Raw genomic sequence first — 17,299 nt, 5'->3', positions numbered from 1 at the left:
AATTAATCACATTCTTACCACTTGTGCACGTTTCATAAATATTAATATCCAAAGTTCACAAAAATAAATTGTTGGAGACAGAACTTGTTTAGATTATGCACCAGCTTTCTTATCATGATAACTTTATTAATAAGACAATTTATTTTTATTTTTAAGCAAATTGGTGATAAACCAGATCATTCCTGAAGATGATGCCATTTACCAGTGTGTGGCTGAAAACGAACAAGGATCTGTTCTTTCAGTAGCCCGACTGATTGTTGTAATGTCTGAAGACAGACCGAGTGCACCTCGAAATATCCAGGCTGAAACTGTGTCAAGCTCAGGGATTCTTCTGTCGTGGCAAAGACCCATGTATAATTCTGATAAAGTAATTGCATATTCTGTTCATTACATGAAAGCTGAAGGTGAGACTTTAATTTGAAGTTGACACTCGGATTTGTTTTCCTCCTTTAACCAGTAGAGTATAATGTTTTTAAATAACTATAAAATGTCGTGTGTTAAAATTTAATGCTGCAAACTGACAAGGTGCATCCTAACTAGAGTTTAAGAGGAAGCATTTGTTTGTACATAAATTGAAGTAGCTTGTTTTAAAGTTAATCCACATCATCAATTTTTTTGGGTTGTTTGTGGTTGGACATGCCCTGTTCCTGATGTCTAATTGGAATGTGAGAGGATGACCATCTGTTGTTAATATTCTGTTGCTGAGCAAAGGTCACAAGAAGAGAATAGCAGTCTTTTCTGCACAAACAATGTGGTCTGTTGAGATGATTAAAATCGGGTGGAAGGTTTACCTTCTCAAGGGAAAGGTGTTTATTATGAGTTCATAGAACAGAGTATAGAAATGCAGAAGGTATAATTAAAGTGTATGGTGAAGTGTGTTCAGGCCGCACCATCAGTCTTGTGAAGGCATTAGAGTGTGGGCTACAGAGGGAAGCTTGCAGTCGAATGGTTGCTTTGTGTTCCATTATAGTTATTTCGTTAAGCCCAGCATGAGTTCTGTTGGAGCATTCAGCGGGGTAACAAGACTCTTTAATTTTCCTTCAAGGATTTTGTTCTCTAGGTCAGAAATCAGGACTTTTCAAATTCATTATTAGCCAGTAATTACTACTTGTGTATAGGGCTCCTGGGTTTCACAAATTAAGTGGCTTTCAAGCTTATTCATGAATGTGGGAAAATGTAATTGGGAATAATTTTGCTTTTGGCTGTATTAAAATGCACTGCCTTGCTTTAAGAGCAGAGTAATGATGGAGTTGATTATGGGAAGATCAGCCTCTAATAAACATTGCATTATCATTGTGACAATGGGGAAAGTGTTATTTGCAGCAAAAGTAGATCAAAGACTGAAAAATCTAACTAGTTTTCAGATTATTTAGGCAGATCTGCATATTATTTTTCTTGTGCATCCCACTGAAGAAATTGTGGCACAATAAGTTGCCAAGATAATTATTCCTGGCTCTCAAATTGACAGGGTTTTTGTGTTCTTTCTACAGGTTTAAATAATGAGGAATATCAAGTGGTTATTGGGAATGATACAACTCGTTATATTATTGATGATTTAGAGCCAGCCAGCAACTACACGTTTTATATTGTTGCATACATGCCTATGGGAGCCAGTCGAATGTCGGAGCACGTGACCCAGCACACTTTGGAAGATGGTATATATAAAGTTATTCCAAGATGCTGCTGTTAGATGCTGGCTTCTGTGCCAAACTGAAATCTGCCCTTTTTATCCCCCAGAAAAACTTGGTGATTTGATATCTGTTTGAATTGTAACCTTGGTTTATTCTGCCTTTGAGGCATAGTATATTTAACACGCATTCCAGAGTCATCCATTCCTGAAATGTGGATGACTCAAGTAAAGAATTGTTTTTAACTAATTCGTACTTTTGTTATAATTGCAGTTTAATTTATCCATTCATAACTGAGATAACAGAATTGTAAAGATACTATCTTACAGTTATTCACTGTTGTTAAATGCATTTACTTTCCCCTCTTTAAATCACACTTTCACCAGGGATAATTAAAATAGTATATTTGAAATCAGCAGTTATGGCATGCATCAGTTGTTTAGTCATGACATAATGAGTAAATTGTTACTCTCACTGGCTTTTAAAAATTATCTCATCAGTTGCATTCAACATGATGATACCTGAGAGACTTGTGTGTACAATATGAAAGCAAAGTTCAAAGTAAATATACTACCCTGCGATTCATTTGTTTTTGTGGATATCCAGAGTAACTACTTCCAGAGTAATGGAAAAAACAACAGAATCAGTGAAAAACTGCACACAACAAAATGGACAAGCAAACAATGTGCAAAAGGCAACCAAATGCAAATACAAAAATGACCAAAATAATAAATAAATAAGCAATAAATGTCGAGAGAAAAATCCTAGAGATAAAAAGTTAATTTAAAATTCTATGTTAAATTATCTTTATTCAGTGCACTGTGGTAAAGATAAATCCTGCTGCATGTTACAGAGCAGAATAAAGTATAACTGTTACATTCTGCATTTAAAGTTCAGTTCCAGTACCATGTGAAAATAGATTATAGTATGTCTGTGCTACTGGAGTTTGTAATTAGTGATTATCTGAGATGTGTCAATCAGTGATTGTAATTGAAGTAATTGTTTTCTCTTGCCTCTTAAGTTACTGAAAAATGTAGTCATCTGTTTAAAATATAATGTACTTTCTCAATTCTTCTTTATTCAGTCCCCCTGAGGGTGCCAGAGATCAGTTTGACGAGCCTTAGCCCAACCAACATCCTGATCTCATGGCTCCCTATTCCAGCAAAATTCAGGAGAGGTCATATCATTGCGTATCGCATTTACTATCGAAAAAGCACAGAACGTGCTGTCCACTTGGTGGAGCTTCCAGGAACTAAATTGGAACACCTGCTAGAAGATGTAGAATCTGACAGTAGTTACCTTGTTCGGATCTCTGCAGCAACCAGAGTGGGGTGGGGAGAATCTTCAGTCTGGACTTCCCACAGAACCCCAAAAGCTACCAGTGTCAAAGGTAATCCATTATCTTGGAGAAAGTGAAGTAAAATGTCAAACATCCTAACTGATTAACATTTTATTAACAAACATTTGTAATCCAGAGGAATAGATGTTGATCAGGTGAAACTGGAATTATAACATTCAGGTCTATGAGGATTGCACATTGCAGGAATTTGTAATCCTGTGTATCAATTGGATATTTGACAGCTGTGCAAATTTAGAATGGTCTTTCCTGTTCAGATCTGATTGTGAAAAAGATATTTGGACTAGACCTTCAAATTGGGTACAAATCAGGTGTGGACCATTGCACTGATAGGTTTGTGTACAACAAATGCAACTGCTCAGCAATGGAAAAAACATTAACTAATTCTGTATTTATCAAACTTTTTGATTCTTTGTCTTCATTATGAATGTGATTTCAAATCCCGGCAACTTTCATATCTTCTACTGTGAGATTTATGCACGATGGCTATCTTAAACCTTAGTGTGTCAATTCAATAAATTAAATTAAATTGAATAATATGAAACTCTCTCTCTTCAGCTGAGATAATAGTTTGCTATTGTTGAAGCTGAACAATTTAGAAAACACATTTGCCATGGAGTGAACGCAGTCATTTCTTCTAAATTCTAAATGCCATCCCTCAGGGCAGGAGCTGATCCAGAAGTTTAAGATGCATGAGCTCCACAGCAAAATGGGTTCAGAATTGGCTTGCTTGTTGAGACAGAGGACAGTGGGGGTGATATTATTTTGGTTGAAGGTCCATGACCAGAGATCTGCTGAGATCCATATTAGGGTCTCTGTTTGTGATGTCATTATATGGCCTGAATGAAAATAATAGATTGGTGAGTTAGTAAGTTTGCGTCTGACACAATAATTGGTGGAGTTGTGGACAGTGTAGAAGCTGCCAGAGTATATCACAGTATTTAGATAAGAATGTGGATGGAGAAATGGCAAGTTAACCCTGACAAGTGTAAAGTGCTATGTTTTGGGAGCAATAGTGTAAAGGGGTGACGTATGCTGTTCATAGCAGGATCCTTAAACATCATTGATATACAGAGGGATCTTGGGATCCAAGTCCATAGTTCAATGAAACTGGCCACACAAGTAGATAAAAATTATCAAAGAAGGTATATGGCATGCTTGCCTTCGTTGGCCAGGGCATATAATTAGGAAATAGTGTTGTAGCTACATAAGCTGCACTTGGAGTATTGTGTGTTATTTGGACTGTCCCATTCTGTGATGTGGAAGCTTTGGAAAGGGTGCAGGAGAGGGTTAATGGGGTTAACCTGGATTAGAAAGTCTGAGCTGCAAGGAGAGGTTGGACAAATTTGGGTTTTCTCTGGAGTTTCGGAGGTTAAGAGGCAATCTGATAGAAATTTATAAGATTCAGAGGCATGGATATGATAGATGGTCAGAAGCGCAAGTTGTTGGAGGAACTCAGCAGGTCAGGCAGCTTCAATGGAGGTAAATGAGCAATGAACCTTGTGCCAAGACCCTTCATCAAGACTAGAAAGGAAGAGGGCAGAAGCCAGAATAAAAAGGTATGGAGCACAAGCTGGTAGGAAATGGGTGAGTCTAGGTGAAGGTGATGAAAGGGAATGAGGTAAGTAGCTAGGAGGTGATAGGTGGAAGAGGCATGGGGCTGAAGAAGGAGAGGATAGTAAGCCATGGACTGAGAGAAGGTAGTGGGGAACCAGAAGGAAATTATTGATAGAGAAGGGAAAATAAGTGACAGGATGAGAAGAGATGTAGTGAAGGTAATTGTGAGAGTTGGTGGGTGTTTGATAATCTGTCTGTGGGTATGGAGACAAATCAAGAAAGGAGGAAGAGGTGTCAGAAATTGAACAAATGAGTTTGCGAGGAGGATGAAAGTTGATGGCAAGGTTGATAAAATTGACGAGCTCAGCATGGTGCAGGAAACAGCACCAATGCAGCCATCAGTGTAGTGGGGGAGGAGTTAGAGAGCGTAACCAGTGTAGGCTTGGACTGTCCACATAGCCAGTTAAAAGGAGACAAAGCTGGAACCGATGGTAACACTGTTGGTTTGGAGAAAGTGAGAGGAGCCAAAAGAGAGCTGGTTAAGGGTGAAAACAAGTTTTGCTAGACAGAGGAGGGTGGTGCTGAAGGGGAACTTGTTAGGTCTTTTGTCAAGAAAGACCTGGAGAGTCTTAAGGAGTTGAGATGATATGCAAATTCAGTGGGTCAGGAACAAGGGTTCAAAGGTCCAATTTAATGTCAGAGAAATGTATACAATGCATCCTGAAATGCCTTTTCTTTGCAACCGCCCACGAAAACAGAGGAGTGTCCCAAAGAATGAATGTCATTTAATTGTTAGACCCCCAAAGTCCACCCACCAAGCTCCCCTCCAGTGCATAAGCAGCAACAAGCAACAATCCCCCTCTCCCTATCAGCAAAAAAAAGTATTGGCACCCACCACCAAGCACTCAAGCATACAGCAAAGCAACGGCAATGACACAGGCTTGCAGTTACCCCAAAGACTTTACATTTCACCCGGTTTACAACATTCCACAGGATCTCCCTCCCGAATAAGGGAGAATGAGGTGTCTGTTTTCCCAGCGGGTAGGGAGTCATAACAAACAACTTGCTGGTTTATGATGTTAGAAGTCTGTTACATTGCTTTTTTTGAGCTCTGTACACAACGCAGATATTCTGACTCCCTCGACGACACACGGGTCTTCTACCATGACACCGACTTTTGATTGGGGATCCCAGGCTTCCAAACCCGAGCCAGACTCTTAGGCCGAGCTCCTGGCATGCTGAACAACAGCCAGTTGTGAAACCATGGGAGTGGGTCCCATTCCCACAAAGAACCAAAGTCAGCATGTAACTCCAGGCCAGGGTCTTTAAAAGAACCTTGAAAAGGAAAAATAAAGATATTAAAGATGGAAATAGAGCTGCTTCCGAAGGTGCAAGCAAAGGAGTCGCCATTTAGCACCATTGTTACTCCACTCCACCTCCAGAAGCAGAAACAACGAGCCTACTGGGGCAGTTGGATGGTCAGAATCATTTTCTCAGGAAAGAAATGTCAAGGAGTAGATGTACAAGGCAAATTGTTCTTTTGAATAAGTGTCTGTCAGGATGGAGGTGGAGACATACAATAGTAATACGTTAGATGGCACGTGAACATAGCTCGAGCAGGAAGAGGAGAATTAATTTAATTAATTCACTATGTTTGGAGCAGACATTGGGGCTGAAGAGCCTGTTCCTGTGCTGTACTGTTCTGTTTTATTGGTAGGGTTAAGGGGGAATACATCATTTCACACTCACTTCCATAAAGTATGCCATTTATAGAAAAAACATAAAGGTATAAATTCACTGGGTTCTGGAACCATGTTTGACCTTAATCCAGAAAGTAGGCAAAGTCAGGGTTTTTATCCCCATTTGATAACTCCAGCGACCTGTCTTCTAATATTGGCCACGTGGAGAGTCTTGATACCTATGGAGGGGAGTGAGTTTTCTTAGCATGTCGCACCAGACAGTCAGCCATTCTTGTCTGGCGCATGGTGTCCGGATTGGATTCCTTTCTGATATGCACGTTCCTGACTCGACCCTCTTTTTTTACGAGGCCGAGTGGCTAGCTCGGTGCTCAACCCTCAACCCAGCATGGATGGAGAGCGTGTTCGGGGGGGGGGTCTGATTTGGATTCAAACTCGGGAGCCTTCGCTCCGGAGTCCGGCTCTGATGCTGGCCAGGGGAGTGAGTAATAAACCCATGATTATCCTGTGAACCCCAAATGGAAATTCAATTTTAGTCTCATCTCCATTTTAGTCTATTGTCTGTGTTTACTCATCTGTTTTCCAATCCCATTTGTAATTTTAATTCTACATATAATCAACTTGTAGGATAAATCTTGAATCTTTTTGGTCAACCTTGTGGAAAGTTTCATAACCTGCCATACTCAAGAATCCTACTAGTGCTTGAAGACAACCTCTAAAGGCTGAGCCACTGCTGGCAACATGATTTTTGAGGGGTACACATCAGAAAATTACAGGTTCCATTCACAGCATGTTCTATTGGCATTTGTGCCTTCTGGGCTAGCATGGGGGAAAGAAAGGCCAGATTTCCCCAATTCTGGTTAATGGATTTGATGCAGATGCATTGCATACATTAAGAATTTTGACCTTGGCTAGAGTACCCTCAAGTACTTTAGAAGTGATTGCCATCTCACTATAGTTCAGATAAAGGGTCTCAACCCAAAATGCTGGCCTGTGGTGACCCACTTTCTGCGCAGGCGAACCAGCTCACAAATAGCCAGAATTTGGTAATGCACCTCTGATGTCATTTCTGCCCGGAGAGGGCAGGCGCTAAGGATTAAATGCCAGCACCGTGAAGTTTGAATAAACTAGTCTCGAAACAACTTATAGATGTTATTTCAGCGCTGTGTGTAGCACATCGCTACAGACCATCCATTTCCCTCCACAGATGCTGCCTGACCTGTGGCATCTTTTTATATTATTCCAGATTATAGTATTTGTGGTTTCTTATGTCCCCAGTGACTCCCATTTGACTCCCCAATTCCCTCCTTTTCTTCCTCATCTGATCATTGTATTTGGGAAGAGAAGAGTAGAAACCAAAATTAGATTCTTATTACCAAATGTGGAGAGATGTTGTTTTGCCTTGTAAGAACCTGGTAGAACACCATGTTTTGGGTTGAATGACCTCTGAAGGAGCCCAAATGCCACTCCATTTAATTTGATTGTAAGTACATGGTTGTTTCTGGCGGTACGCTAAATTATTACAGAATAATCCTGGATCTTTCTGTCTATTTTGTTTTCCTCAGTGCATATTCAATTAATCCAATTCTTAATTAATTTGATGTCTTTGGAAGATGCATATTAGTGAAGGAAAAATCTTACTGTGTTCCAAACAAAAACTCTTACCCTTCCCCTCAAAGTATAAGATACTTATTTTTCCTTTGTTAAATTAAGGAATGATCTCCTGATGCTTGTTTTGTAGTAAGTTTTGATATTGTGCTTCATTCATCACTGCTCATTGCATCCCCCACAGCAGAGTGGGGACCATGCTAGGATCATAATTCTCTCCACAATCCATCAATGCCATTCTGTGATCACTGCACAAAGGAATTTCGGTTCTGTTGACTTAACTTATCTCTATGCAAATGTGTGCGGTGGAACTGTGAAGAAATCCTGCTACGACTTACTGAGAAATAAGAGCACTTTGAACTACATACATGAAACAGATACAATGTGTGCTGGGCCCTTCAGTCTGGGGGCATGGAGAGGAAGGGGGTTGCAGGTGGTTCGAGCTCTGACTCAGAACCTAGTTTATTTTTGATTTTTAATGACTAATTTTTTTTTGATAAAATGTCAAATGAATGATTGTATGCAGATGCATCCAGAAGTACTTCCATTGTGTTGAATATGTTTAAAGAGGAATCAGTCCTAAAAGGACATCTGGGGCACATTTCTCCTTTTCCTTTAGACCTAAGTCACAAGGTCATTCTCAGTTAAAATGGCCAGCGGTTCACACTCAAAGTGTGTCCAACCTTGGAGCATTGAAGTTGTTGGTACATAACTGACAACATGAACAGTTATTAGCACTTCAAATTTATTTCCCTGTAAGCAACTTAGATTAGGAATTATGAGTGCCTTTTTAATTGGAAAGGTGAACCCTAAATATTAATTTCTTACTGTAAAGCATTTGAGAATAATTGCGCAGAGTCCTTCAGGGAACTGTGGTAGAAAAGGCTTGTCTGTCTGGTGGACATAACTCAGCAACATTTGTTTTAAATGGTACAAGTAATGCAGCTGTAGGATTCAGCATTTCAGCATAGAACATGTTCGCAGTTAGGTTGTGAAGTGCATGAGGAAGGAAGTAACTTGATTTGTTGCTAGTATTAGGGCTGCTAAGCGGAGTTGTTTTAGCCTGTTTTAACCAAGATGGCAAATGTTGCTGTTACGATTTTGTAGTGGAAAATGTAGTATCTCCAGTCCAAGACAACGCATCTGGTGATCTGCCTGTTGTTCATAAGAGACTGTCAGAATAATCTTGTTAAGATGTTGATTCTGTTACCCTAGTGACCTTTGTCCTTATGCCAGTAATGTTAGGATTGCCCCCAAATCAATGGATCATCAGGGTTTGCAAAAGCCTGCTATCCCTCATTCTAAAGACGAGCTTGTGTTTCGTGGGAAGCGTGATGACGGGAGGGAGAATATCTTGCTGTTTACTTTTGATTTTGGTAAATCGTAGCCATCCTAGGATAATTCAGTTTGGCCTCAAACAAAGAGGTGGTGTGTTTATGTTTGCTGATACAGCCAAATAAACAGTCAAAGCACCAGTATTTCATTCTGTTGCCTGCTATCTGAACCCATCAATCTTGGGGCTGTCAGGCAAGGAGCAGGACACGTCCCTGTGGGGCTCCAGCCCTGTTGTTTTCATCAGATTAGGGGAGTCAGCAGCAGGGTGGATGGCATTCCTTCCCTTAAAAGAAGAAAAGCGAGACTTGGGAAAAGTACATCCTGAGTTCTGCTTACACTTGTGTTTTTCCTCTTGCCTTTGTATAGCCTCCTGTCTGTCAACCCTGGCTTTTACATTATCACTCTTTCATCTCCTTTTCGAGCTTCTTCGCAGTGCAGAAACCACAACATGTCCAGAAACTGAAGCAGAAAGCAATAATTTTAAAATAAATACATATTATAGATGGAAGTAGACAATTAAAAGATTTCCTGAAGCTTCAGATTTAGAACACAAGCTTGGCTCTTTGGGGTTTATAATGTACTTAAACTTAATGGAGTTTAATAAACTTTGTATAATAAACTTAATGGAGTTTATTAAGTTAATTGAAGAAATAACTTCATTTTAAAATCCAATTTTACTGCAACTAAAATTTTAATATCAATGAAGAAAACAAAAAATTGATATCAGATTTCCTTTATTATTGAATCCTGCGAAAAGTGTGCACTAAAACCCAGTTAAACTTATTTTTATCCATGTCAGTAAACCTTTCTTGACAAAGTAATGATGCTCCGGTTTATCTGTAACATTCTAAAACAGAAGGAAATTGTGATGCATCATGAAACTTGAATTTTGTGATTTTGTCATGTCTGTATCACATGGGTTGTTGAGAAGGAGAGGAGGGTATTACTCTGGCATTGGTACTAAGTACCAATTAATGCATGAAGGATAAAAGGATCCATAAAAATTTAAATGTTTATAATTTCCCATTTCCATAGTCCCCTTGGCCCCAGAGCTGCGTTTAGAGCCATTGAATTGCACAACAATTGTGGTAAGATGGAAACAAGCAGAGGAAAACAATGTACAAATCCAGGGATACAGACTCTGCTACAGGGAGGAGAGCCAGCAGGAAACTGGTCCAATTGAACTCAGCATGCGGGATTCCCAGTATACCATCAGCGGACTAGGTATGTAATGTTCAAATATTTCACTTGGGCTTGATGATAACTTGTGGAGTCTCTGTCAAAGTTTTAGGTTGGTGCTTTTGATTCCAAGTTTTCCCTTTTTCCTGTCAAAAGAAAGAGAAAGATTAAACCTGACTTTAAGGAATCGGTGTTTAAGGTTTTGCTTTACACACACTAGAGGTTCTCAATGCTTCATCTCTACAGCCTGTTACTCTGTTTATAGTATCTTTTCCTTCATTGTATACTTGTACTAGGCTTCATTTGTGTGGGAAATCCCCAAGGGTGGGAGGAAGGGTGAAATTTAATTTTCCCCATGGATCAGCTGCATGATAAAGTTTATTAACACCAAACAAGTTGCCCAACACAGTACTCAAAATGTCCAAGAGGAAAAAAAATCTTGGTATTTTTGTTCTGGGAAACCTATCCAATGTTTATAGGAGGAAAATTTAACCTTTTAAGTTAATCAAAGAAGTTTACAAAAATCTTTATTGAAATGCCTCGCTTCCTGCAAGTGAGCTGGAACTGAATGTAAATGTCATGTTTATATTCTGAAAGTACAAACATACTTTGAATGAATCACTTGCATAATAATGTATGGCTGGTGTACAATTATAAAAGCTAAAAGTTTCAATTTTTGCATACTTTTCAGAATAAGTAGTTTTGAATTTGCCTGGAACTTCTAATTCTTTTCCTTTAGATTGATTAAGAGTAACAGGATTTGAGTTGGGACATTGTGTCCATTCTTTTATGCGGTACAAGAATTTGCCACCTCGATAACAGGCATAGAGTTTACTTGCATTTAATAAAAATATCACAGTTGGGAATTTCAACTTTCCTCTGTGCCTTCATTCACCTTATTAAACATTGAAATTACAATGGGAAGTAAATCACTTTCTTTTTGAATTTAGCACCTCAAAAATATAGCTTATAAAAGAGACTCCTATATTTATTTAGAGAAGGAGGGTTTTTGATATGCGTCGCCCAGCGACCCCCAAATTTACCCTTGTCTAATCATGGGACAATTTACAATGACCAATTAACTTATTAGCCTGTACATCTTCGGACTGTGGGAGGAAACCAGGTCAGCCGGCGAAAACCCAGGCATTCCACGGGGAGGACATAGAAACTCCTTACAGAGCATGCCGGGATTGTTGTACTAGTTTTATGTTGGTCCTTTTGAAAAGATTTTTCTTTCCGTTGTGAATTACTGACACAACTTGCCTGTCATTGCAGTCCCTTAACCAGTAGTTCTACATTTTTGCCTCCAGACTACATGAAGTTATCTGAAATCTACTTTATGCGAGGCTCTATAACTCCCAGCTTTCTATCAATTGTGCAACTAAAATGTGGTTTTGCACAAGAAGGGGCGACACCAATTGGAGTGTACTAACCAATACTTTTACATTATTGTAAATTATACTATTTCCAAAAAATGTTCAAGGATTTGGAATATAAAATATGCAAAAAAAATTAGGACTTAATATTTGGTGTATCAGGTAGATCTGCTTAACTGCTTTTACTCACAATTTACTTGGTAATGGGCTAGGATTAACTGAGTTCAGAAGCTTTTGCAATTTGATAACATCAGGAACTCTTGTTTCAGTGATAACATCTGATGTTTTTCAGTGTGTTTCAATCTACGATGAATATTATTAGAACTGCTTTTATTATGACTTTTTATCCTACATAGTAAGGACTTGTAAATGTTTTCCTTTAGCAAAAAGATAATGCCCAGATGTTACTATATTTGAAAGCCTTGGTGTAAGTCATTGCAGAATTATTAAGACTGACCTCGGTCGCTGTTTGGCTGTGGTCCCTGACAGTTGCCTGGTGATGAGCTCAGATTCATGTATCACGTATCCCCGTCAATGGCCCCAATCCCCATGTGATGTGAGAACAACAACACATTCTTAACTACTAACTGGACAACTGACCATCTGTGGCCATTCCAGCCAGAGCAGGTGGCTGGCAGCTGACCATTTAACCAGGCAAGATACTGTCCAGGGTAATGAAAGGAGAGTGTGGGATGAAACCTGCCTATTGATTAGCTTCTCTTTCTATTCAAGCATCCTTTGTTTTTTTTCCCTGTTGATGTCGGTTTTGTAACGAGAGCTACGTGTTTCATTTCACATTACAAGCTGTAATGAATGTAGACCTTATTTCATGTGCCACACTTTCACCTCATTTATGGTTAATGATCACATTGTTTCAAATCAAAATGAATTAAAGCAAAAAAAAACTTGTCAAAAAATGACTGCTAAATTCAAACTGTATTCCCTTACGTGTTAACTTTGGAATTTGTCAAACTTCAAAATATGGAAGATAAAGGCTTTGCAAGCTAAGTGGACTGGTTTCATGCTGGTGCTCTTGTACATGTTATTACGCTAAAGCATAATTATGAAAACAACAATTGGATAAGAATGTAAAAGCAGTGCAGGCATATAATGATAGATTTCTTTTTACTTCCTTGCCTCCTTTTCTCATAACCACGGGTCAAAGTTGATGTTCATTTGGATTCTGCTTTTGTTATTCAGACTGGTCACTGGAACTTGGTGCACCAGTACATTTTTAGTTAACTGGTTAAATTGTCTTTTGAATTTATTTGGACTTATTGTTATTGTTATAACAATTCTTATTGTTACTTAGATTGTGGTGCTTACTTTTATAAATTATGTTGAATGTTTTATTGAAATCTGGTATTCATTGTGGGGAAAAATATAAGCTAGTTTGTTGTCTCGGTCTTTTCACAAAATTGCAATTTGGCTTAAATGGGAATAGTTTGCTTAAGGCACTTGCTCCAGTCATAGCCTTTTGACCTCCTGAACCCCCGGATTTTATCTCTTCTTGGTGGATGGTGATAAGTTCTCTCTCTGTTCTGACAGGCTATGCCCATTTATAAATTGAGCTGTTTTCAGCTCTGACCTATTTAATGTATAATTTTTAATTAGTCAGGTCATTTACAATAATAGCATTCATTGTAGCAAGTATAATTGCAGCCCTTTAGCAAAAAGGGTCCATCACAGATGTGCTATAGACTCCATGTCCAACAGAGTGGACTACAGCCAGATTTGGATGTGAGGTTGTATTTGTATTCAATGGGACTTACAAAAATGTGGAAATAGTAACTGCTGTGGAATCGTTTTGAAAATTGATAGAAGGAAAATAAAATCAACGTGTTTTTGGGCAAGATTTGCACCTTTGAGGAAATTAGGTCTATTATTAAGAAGTGATTTTCAATGGTCTTGTTTCAATGCACTTGACCTGGTGACATTTACTGAAGAGCAAAGATGTTAGATGATGAAAGCCATGCTAACTAAAAACATTAATATGCTGCTACTTTACTGCCAAGTTTTATATTATCAAAGTGGAAACCTCACCCACAAATATCAAAATCCGATTTGTAATGTGCAGAAATGACCAGTCTACTGAAAGCGGAGAATGTTTCAGTAGTTCAGACCCCATCTTTGGAGAGAAACACAAGCAGCTTTTTAGGTTCATGACTTTTCGATACCTGAAGCATTCTGTTTTTCTCTCACCATAGAAGCTGCCTGAACAGCAGAGCATTACTGGTATTTTCTGTTTTTGTTTCAAATGTGTTAACATCTGCTGTATTTTGCTTTCAGGAAATTAATCTTTTGTTGGTGTGACCTGTATAGATAAGTATAATGGGCCCAAGTTGAACTGGTTGATGGGTGGATGCAGATTGTTCTGTTAAACTAATAGAATTCAGTTTTAGAGTTAATGTACCCATCATCTGGATTGTAGTTGAACTTCTTTGAAGTATATTGTTCGTTGTTAAGCAAGTAAAATATAAAGGTTTTTTTTTGGAAAAAGTCATTATTCCACTACTCTTTATGATTCCTTCTGTACAAATTCACAGAGTTCATAAATTATAAGAGGTTATGCTTCAAAGTTCTACTTCAATAACAGTGTAAAGCACTTTCAAGATATACTGAAGTCATGAAAGGTGCCATTACCCCAAACATTGTGTGGTCAAGTAGTATCAGCTGTACTTGGAGAAACTGATGCAAGGGCAGGTATCACTGCGGATTGTGGGGATTTGTAGAATCACAGCTCCTTTCTTTGAAAATGAAGCTACTAATTTATTGTAAATCCAAGGGTGCAGGTGGTTAATAAAGGAAGATCTTCAAACTAATACTCCAAGACTTTTTCACTTTTATACTGAGTTCAAACAGGATTTACATTTGTAGGTCGATGACACTGGGTACTGACCACATGCGTGTGCGTTTGGTCACAGAGTGAAGGAATGACCTGTGATTGAACTCCTGTCATACGTACATCGAAACAATGAAGCATGGGGTGAAATGCATCACTTACGTCAACAACCATCCCCAACTTAGGATGTGCAGAGAGCATCCTGCAAGTGTTGCCAACCTAGCATGCCCACAATTTACTAACCCTAACCTGTACATCTCTGAAATGTGAGGGAATGAAGAGTGACATGAGCAGATCCATAGTCAGGGGGAGAACATACAAACTCTTTACAGACAAGAGCAGGAATATTTAACGTGCTGCCTAAATTCGGGTTGTAAAGCTCCACCTTAGTATTTCCAACGCCAACTAGTGGAGTGGTGTTGCTGCAGCAACCTGGAACTCAATGTCAGTAAGACGAAAGAGCTGGTTGTGGACTTCAGGAAGGGTAAGACGAAGGAACACATACCAATCCTCATGAATCTGCTCACTCTCTCTACTTCTGATCGCTCTATCTTCTTGGGTGTCAAGATCTCTGAGGATCTAACCTGGTCCCAACATAACGGTGCAGTTATAAAGAAGGCAAGACGGCGACTATACAGTCAGCCCTCCTTATCCGCGAGTTCCACATGCGCGAATTCAACCAACAGCGGATCGAGAAAACCTGGAAGTGCTCTACCAGCACTTGTTGTTCGAGCATGTACAGACTTTTTTTCTTGTCCTTATTCCCTAAACAATGTAGTATAACAACTATTTTACATAGCATTTACATTGTATTCGGTATTGTAAGTAATCTAGAGATGATTTAAAGTATATGGGAGGATGTGTGTAGGTTATCGTGGATCGGGATCGGAAAAAAATTGGAAGTTCTCTTGCTAAACAAGTCGGAACAGGTACATCTGGTATTATTTAGCGTCAGTTATTCAAAAGTTTGTCTTAGTATATATTTTACCTTTCTATGCATATAAAACACTTCTTAAGAATGTATGTTTCAGCGCCAGGCTCAGGAACGGAAGTTTGCGATTTCGATCCAGTGACAGATCACCCCCGATTGCACGCTCCATCCGTGCCTAGTTGATGTGGAGGATCAGAAACCCAAAACCCAACAATTAAACAATTGCTTAGTAATAATTGTAGCTTTCATTGGGGCAGGGCCTTTCTCACTATAGCCTTTAAAGTTGTTCCGATCATTGACCAACTATAGCCTAATGCTTTTCCAGTGACCGATGGCGTTTCACCTCTTTCCGATTGCTTTATTATTTCCACTTTATTTTCAATTGTGATCATGATTATTTTCGTGAACAGAAACACTGCGGATTCAGAGCTCCACCGCTGGGTCCTAATGTCCACCGCACTGAGACAGGTTGAATAAGGGACTTGAGCACCCACATTTTTTGGTATCTGCGAGGGGTCCCGGAACCAATCCCTTGCGGATAAGAAGGGCCGACTGTACTTTACTAGGAGTTTGAAGAGATTTGGTATGTCAACAAGTGCACTCAAAAACTTCTATTGATGTGCTGTGGAGAGCCTTCTGACAGGCTGCATCTCAGTCTGGTATGGAAGGTGGGGGTGCAACTGCACAGGACCGAAAGAAGCTGCAGTAGTTTGTAGATTTAGTCATCTCCACCTTGGGTACTAGCCTACAAAGTACCCAGGCCATCTTCAGGGAGCGGTGTGTCAGAAAGGCAGTGTCCATTATTAAGAACCTCAAGCGCCCAGGGCATGTCCTTTTCTCACTGTTACCTTCAGGTGGGCAGTACAGAAGCCTGAACGCGCACCCTCAGCGATTCAGGAACAGCTTCTTCCCCTCTGCCATCCGATTCCGAAATGAACATTGAACCCTTGAACACTGCCTCACTTTTCTAAAATGCATTGTTTCTGGGGCGTATTTGCACAAGTTTTAATCTATTCAATATACGTATAATGTAATTGATTTATTAAACTTTCTTCTAGATTATGTTGTGCATTGAATTGCTGCTGCTAAGTTAACAAACTTTATGACATGTTGGTGATAATAAACCCGATTCTGATACATTGGGATCGATTACTTGGTTTGCTGTGTAGTGACCTCTGCTGGAAAAAGCATGCATGTGTTTTCCTTATTTGAAGATAGAATTTGGTGTTGGCTCTCAAACCCCCAGATTGAATAGGAAAACCATACTCAAACGAATAACATCACTTAACATTGAAACAGTTCTGGCCGTCCAGATGTGAGCTACTACTAATGTGGACAGGATGGCCAAAGCAGAAAGCAGCACTGAGAACTATGCTTTAACGGTTACCAGTTCAAGGCACTAAATTTTGGTTCGTATTTAGTTAGCTGGTGCAGAGTTAGTTTGTGCTCTTGTTTTCAGTGGGATGAAACAGGAGCTGAGTTTGAGTTGGGGTAAAGCTAATTTTTGTTTTAGTATTTTCTGCCTATGCAATGAATGGCTATTTTAACGATGGTCTCCCACAGTGCAATAAAATTATACAGGCCAAAGTGGGCCTGAAAGACAACACAAATTGGACTAAGGACTATGATGCAGATTAGTAGGAAATGGAGAGTTTTACTAGCTGTTTGTGTTTAAGTAGTTGCTGTGTGTTAACAAGGTGTGAAAGCATAAATAAATTTAAAAACACCTGTATAGAAGTGTGCCATCCTACAATGAGACACAAACACTCTGGTAGGTTTTGAAAAGCTA

At 39.2% G+C, this 17,299-nt stretch overlaps 1 protein-coding gene across 1 annotated transcript in view; it reads left to right on the top strand.

Annotated features, from left to right (window-relative positions):
• The window catches only part of LOC132382388 (protogenin-like), a 142,569-nt gene that overhangs the window by 77,928 nt on the left and 47,342 nt on the right, over window positions 1-17,299 (top strand). The window contains exons 8-11 of the mRNA XM_059952529.1: window positions 157-404; window positions 1,491-1,655; window positions 2,713-3,018; window positions 10,218-10,406. Of these exons, the coding sequence (XP_059808512.1) occupies window positions 157-404; window positions 1,491-1,655; window positions 2,713-3,018; window positions 10,218-10,406 (908 nt within the window). The remainder of the gene's footprint in view (window positions 1-156; window positions 405-1,490; window positions 1,656-2,712; window positions 3,019-10,217; window positions 10,407-17,299) is intronic.

The sequence above is a fragment of the Hypanus sabinus genome, chromosome 28, assembly GCF_030144855.1.
Source record: "Hypanus sabinus isolate sHypSab1 chromosome 28, sHypSab1.hap1, whole genome shotgun sequence".
Lineage (NCBI taxonomy): Eukaryota > Metazoa > Chordata > Chondrichthyes > Myliobatiformes > Dasyatidae > Hypanus > Hypanus sabinus.
The sequence above is the reverse complement of the archived record's forward strand: the minus strand, read 5'-3'. Positions and strand labels throughout refer to the sequence as shown.